Source organism: Hippoglossus stenolepis, chromosome 11 (genome assembly GCF_022539355.2).
Source record: "Hippoglossus stenolepis isolate QCI-W04-F060 chromosome 11, HSTE1.2, whole genome shotgun sequence".
Lineage (NCBI taxonomy): Eukaryota > Metazoa > Chordata > Actinopteri > Pleuronectiformes > Pleuronectidae > Hippoglossus > Hippoglossus stenolepis.
This window is the reverse complement of record NC_061493.1, coordinates 15,126,450-15,132,449: the sequence shown is the minus strand read 5'-3', so window position 1 is coordinate 15,132,449 and position 6,000 is coordinate 15,126,450. Positions and strand designations below refer to the sequence as shown.

At 40.8% G+C, this 6,000-nt stretch overlaps 1 protein-coding gene across 1 annotated transcript in view; it reads left to right on the top strand.

Moving 5' to 3' along the window:
* The first annotated feature begins 4,517 nt into the window (after positions 1–4,517).
* LOC118117247 (solute carrier family 22 member 23) overlaps positions 4,518–6,000 on the top strand; it is a 37,061-nt gene continuing 35,578 nt past the window's right edge. Inside the window, exon 1 of the mRNA XM_035169322.2 lies at positions 4,518–5,494. Within this exon, the coding sequence (XP_035025213.1) occupies positions 5,042–5,494 (453 nt within the window). The 5' untranslated portion in view covers positions 4,518–5,041. The remainder of the gene's footprint in view (positions 5,495–6,000) is intronic.

Sequence of the window (6,000 nt, the reverse complement as noted above, 5' to 3'; positions counted from 1 at the left end):
ATAATACTTTATTCAAATGCTTAAAGGTAAAATAACATGTAACTATAGTATAACATGTAACTGGATACTATACATACGTTATATGCAATTTGCTATATACTATATATAATAGCATACTGTATATATGTAATAAAAAAGTATTGAACAGAGAAGAAAAAAATAGATTTCTTCTAATGTTGGTTGAAAAATAGAATTTAATGAAACTTACCTGTGCACGATTCAGCTCCCTGTGTGTGTGTGTGTGTGTGTGGGTGTGTGTGCGTTTGTGAGTGTACATGTACTATCACATTATGGCCAGGAGGGTGAAGCATTGCTAATTATACATGTGCTGTAGCTGGAGTGGGAGTCTGCTGTCACATGCTCAGATAAATATAGTCTATAAAGTCAGTGGAGGTAAATCAAACTGGACCAATATTGAACCTTATGTCACCATAAATACTATTATCAGAAATACATCATGTTCATAATTACCATCATCTGTCTCCTGTGTATTCACAGTGCTTCAATTATAAACGTATGTCCTGTCAAATGAGTGGTTGTGTCTCAGTAAAACAAGGGAAAGGCATCAAATGTAAGGATAATTAAATATCTCGTTCGGAAAAAAACTTTAGGTTTGTATGTTGTAACTAATGATGAGAAAGAAACAAATCGATGAAGCTGTAAAAATCGGTAATAAAACATTAGTAATGGAAATTTTTGGGTTGCCAGGTTGTGGAGAAATCTGTTGACTGGTGTTTGTCCTCCTCCAGGATCATTTGTCTTTTTAGTTCTTCAGTTCATTAGACAGCTATGTTGAGTTCAACCATCCCCCTGTTGAAAAGAGTGGAGGATCACCTGGAACAAAATCCATTAACTAACTATTTACTAATTCACATCTACAAAACCAGGCACGGAAAGATCCCTTATTAATAACATACTAACATTTGTCATTGATGACCCGTGGGCTGATTATGAAGTGTGACATTTAACTTACATATAAAAGTGTTGATAAAACAACAGGTTGGCTTGAATAAAACAAGTTTTATCTTTAAAGCCTTTCTGTTGAATTAGAAATGATTACCTGAAGAATTACATGAGACACAAACCTCAACATGACTGTACAAAAAAACAACATAAGAAAGTAGGGATGGCAGCATGGAAATGTATATTAACATTCATGAAACTGCCAACAAAACATAACATGAATAAGAAAAGCCAAACCCTCCGTGTGTTACCAGACAAACTGTGCATTGGTCTGTCTCGGTCCAATTCAAAAAAATACAAACAATATAACCAACAAACTTTAGGCCCGTCTCAGGCGTTACACATTATTGCTCAATATCTGAAACTTTCAAAAGCTGTTAAATACTTAAACGTATTTTGATAATTCAATAACTTAATAAATACTATTTACCTATGTGTTTTTTAAGTACTTACATCTAATGCCCCTTACATTTGAAATGCATATTTTTTGCTTGGCACAGAACTGGACCCCTCATCTGCAGTGTGCATTTAAAATATATCAATATTATTGATTGTCCTTAGTCCTGTACCTGTGGTTCTATGTCACTTGTAATTTCTGAAAGCACATGATCTTATTTTTTGGAAAACTGTAACATTATAAAGGAAAGTGTTTGTTTGTTTCTCATAAACAGTCCGTATGTGTGGAATGAAGATTGCTATTGGTTGGTTTTGAATTTCTTCTGCCATGAAATTTCATCAATAACAAGTTCAATAAAAATATCAATATATTTCTCAGGCATTTTAGAGGCACAGTGAGGAGGTACAAGGCAAACATTAGAAGTACCACTGTAATAGGATACTGTATTATAGCAGCAAAAGTAAAAATATTATGTAACCTTTTGCCTGTTTAAGAGGTTATCTCGGGAGGCCCAAGATCAAAGACGTTGGGTCCAATTCTTAATCTTGGTTAAATATTTCCTCAAATTCACATAAAATGTTATTTCTGTAATTCACGATATGACCACAGGCCACGAGTTAAGGTACCATTTACAGTTTAGAGACACAGAGGAGAAAGTAAGGAGTCAAAGGAATGTCTGCGATTAGCGGCTGTGCGTAGAAAATGTCTCTCTTGAGATTTGTTCATATTTGTTCTTTTTGTTCATATTGCTCATCAGCCCTATTAAACAAATTATTGTATATGATCAGTAGTGGAGGATGTAGCCTTGTGTACTCAAGCGAAAGTAAGCAAGTACTTGCTTACTTTAAACTTAATGCAACGGTCCAAAACATCATTAACTGTATATTTTGTTTGATATAAGAAATGTAAAGACTCACATTAACAAAGAATGCTGCAGATGACGCTACTGAAAACAAATGCATTGTATATTGATTATTTGAAAGGGGATTATTGTTTTATTGTCATTGCTCTGTTATCGGCCCACTCTGATTGAATCAGGGGACCATTTAACCTCTCGTTTTGATTACTTACAAACACACTTTTAGCATACATATACACTACCGTTCAAAAGTTTGGGGTCACTTAGAAATGTCCTTATTTTTCAAAGAAAAGCACTGTTTTTTTCAATGAAGATAACATTAAATTAATCAGAAATACACTCTATACATTGTTAATGTGGTAAATGACTATTCTAGGTGGAAACGTCTGGTTTTTAATGAAATATCTACATAGGTGTATAGAGGCCCATTTCCAGCAACTATCACTCCAGTGTTCTAATGGTACATTGTGTTTGCTAATCGCCTTAGAAGACTAATGGATGATTAGAAAACCCTTGAAAACCCTTGTGCAATTATGTTAGCACAGCTGAAAACTGTTTTGCTGGTGAGAGAAGCTATAAAACTGGCCTTCCTTTGAGCTAGTTGAGTATCTGGAGCATCACATTTGTGGGTTCGATTATACTCCAAAATGGCCAAAAAGAGAACTTTCATGTGAAACTCGCCAGTCTATTCTTGTTCTTAGAAATGAAGGCTATTCCATGCGAGAAATTGCAAAGAAACTGAAAATTTCCTACAACGGTGTGTACTACTCCTTCAGAGACAGCACAAACGGGCTCTAACCAGAGTAGAAAGAGAAGTGGGAGGCCCCGGTGCACAACTCAGCAAGAAGACAAGTATATTAGAGTCTCTAGTTTGAGAAATAGACGCCTCACAGGTCCTCAACTGGCAGCTTCTTTAAATGGTACCCAAAAAACGCCAGTGTCAACGTCTACAGTGAAGAGGCGACTCGGGATGCTGGCCTTCTAGGCAGAGTGGCAAAGAAAAAGCCATATCTGAGACTGGCCAATAAAAAGAAAAGATTGATATGGGCAAAAGAACACAGACATTGGACAGAGGAAGATTGGAAAAAGTGTTATGGACAGACGAATCAAAGTTTGAGGTGTTTGAATCACACAGAAGAACATTTGTGAGACGCAGAACAGGTGAAAAGATGCTGGAAGAGTGCCTGACGCCATCTGTCAAGCATGGTGGAGGTAATGTGATGGTCTGGGGCTGCTTTGGTGCTGGTAAAGTGGGAGATTTGTACAAGGTAAAGGGATTTTAAATAAGGAAGGCTATCACTCCATTTTGCAACGCCATGCCATACCCTGTGGACAGCGCTTGATTGGAGCCAATTTCCTCCTACAACAGGACAATGACCCAAAGCACACCTCCAAATTATGCAAGAACTATTTAGGGAAGAAGCAGGCAGCTGGTATGCTGTCTGTAATGGAGTGGCCAGCGCAGTCACCAGATCTCAACCCCATTGAGCTGTTGTGGGAGCAGCTTGACCGTATGGTACGCAAGAAGTGCCCATCAAGCCAATCCAACTTGTGGGAGGTGCTTCAGGAAGCGTGGGGTGAAATTTCTACAGATTACCTCAACAAATTAACAGCTAGAATGCCAAAGGTCTGCAATGCTGTAATTGCTGCAAATGGAGCATTCTTTGACGAAAGCAAAGTTTGAAGAACAAAATTAATATTTCAAATAAAAATCATTATTTCTAACCTTGTCAATGTCTTGACTATATTTTCTATTCATTTTGCAACTCATTTGATAAATAAAAGTGTGAGTTTTCATGGAAAACACGAAATTGTCTGGGTGACCCCAAACTTTTGAACGGTAGTGTATATATATAATATAACATGTATATATGTCATATGTTATATTATATGTTAATATATATATATACATAAACTTAATGTGAACATGTAATGTGAGGCACTGTAGCGGAGTAGAAATTACAAATATTCCCTGCTATATGCTGTGAAGTAAAAGTGAAAAGTAACGAAAAAGGAAGCTATTTGAGTCAATTACAGATGCATTAATAATATCTGTAATAATATAATGTTAAATAAAATAATAATAATACAAATTTGATTAAACATATTTCAAAAGAGCCATTAATAACTGTTTAAAATAAGACAAATAAAAACATCAAAAGGCAACCAGCAAAGAATGCATAACCAAAGAAAGCAAGTACAGTAACGAAGTAAAAGTACTCGGTTACATGCCACCACTGTGCAGGCTGAAGCATTAAGAGGAACCACAACACGTTGCTCTTGTGACAGACTGTGCCCTCGCAGTGATTACCAGCGGTTACAGGTGGCCATGTTGAGTTGAGTCAACAACACAGAGCCTTGTGGGCAGGTGCGTTACCTGTGGCTCCCTCAGGAAGCTCCTCTGCCGCCTCCGCGACACGGACACACTGAGCCAGAGGAAGGAGATCATGGAATAGTTTCTTCTTCTCTCTCTCTCTCTCTCTCTCGTCACTGCCTCATTGAGCAGTGAGCTTCGTGTGTGTGTGTGTGTGAGGGAGCTTCGAGGCTGCTCTCAGGCCAGCGCTTGTTTGTGCAGACGGGCCGACGGACGGAAGTGCTTCCTGTAATAAAGAGGTGCGTCTTATTTCCATTCCAGCGACTGACTGAGTGGGACTGAGTGACTGCGCACGGCTTTCAGCGCCGGGGAGCTGGGGGCGCATTGACGCATTGTGGAGTCGACAGGCGAGGGGGGGTGCTGGTAGCACTGCAACCCCGGCTTCGACACACACACACGCACGCGCACGCACGCACGCACACGGAGGCATCTATCTGGCGGAACCGCGATGGCCGTGGTGCAGCTCGACAGGGAGGACCACCAGCCGGAGAACGGCTTCGTGTCCCCCGAAACCACGTCGCCGGGGCTGCTGACGCGCATCGACGGCTCCGTGCTGCCGTTTCTCGGGGGATTTGGGAAATACCAGAAACAGCTGATCGTGCTGACATGGATCCCGGCGCTGTTCATTGGATTCAGCCAGTTCTCGGACAATTTCCTCCTGGCACAGCCGAACACCACATGCGTGCAGCCGCTGGTGAACCTGACTCGCAGTAACCTGAGCGCGCCGGGTCACTCCTCGCTGCTGGACGGTCCCAAAAACGGCAGCGGCGGCGCGCGGTCAGCTCGCATGTATGCCAATGGAAGTTACGGCGGCAACAGTGACAACACCACCATGCAGTGTCAGTGCAGCGAGTGGGTGTTCGAGCTGCGCACGGGACTCGTGCATAACGTGGTGACCAAGGTAAGATGACCATTCCCAAGGATGGGCATCCTTCTTCCATCCCATTGTGTTGTACGTCTGTGTCACCCGATCCTCCCTATAATCCCATTAGGGTCGATTTACTTTGGTAACAGAGTGAGATCCTGGCCCTTATCAACACATTGTCCATCATTTAAAAAACACACCACTTTCCAACAGCATCACAGGCTCTTTTATATCAAATTGTGCCCAAATCAGTTTTTTTTGCCAGCTATGGATACGCCTCCATTGTTGCATCCAAGGCTTGGTCTAGCACTGCCTCTAGGAAATCACAAAAAAAAAACCAAACTAGTAGGAATACATAGGTGAGAGTGAGATACCCTGACACAAACTGTGACCTATGCATAGGGAGGCCATCATGCACCTGCACTTTTGGGCAAAGCTGCCATGGGCTGGTGGAATTTGCCGGTTGTCGTAATGCACATAATAGACTTTTGATTTGGAGCAAAGGTCAGTCTGTGCACGCTCTAGAATATTACAACCCTATC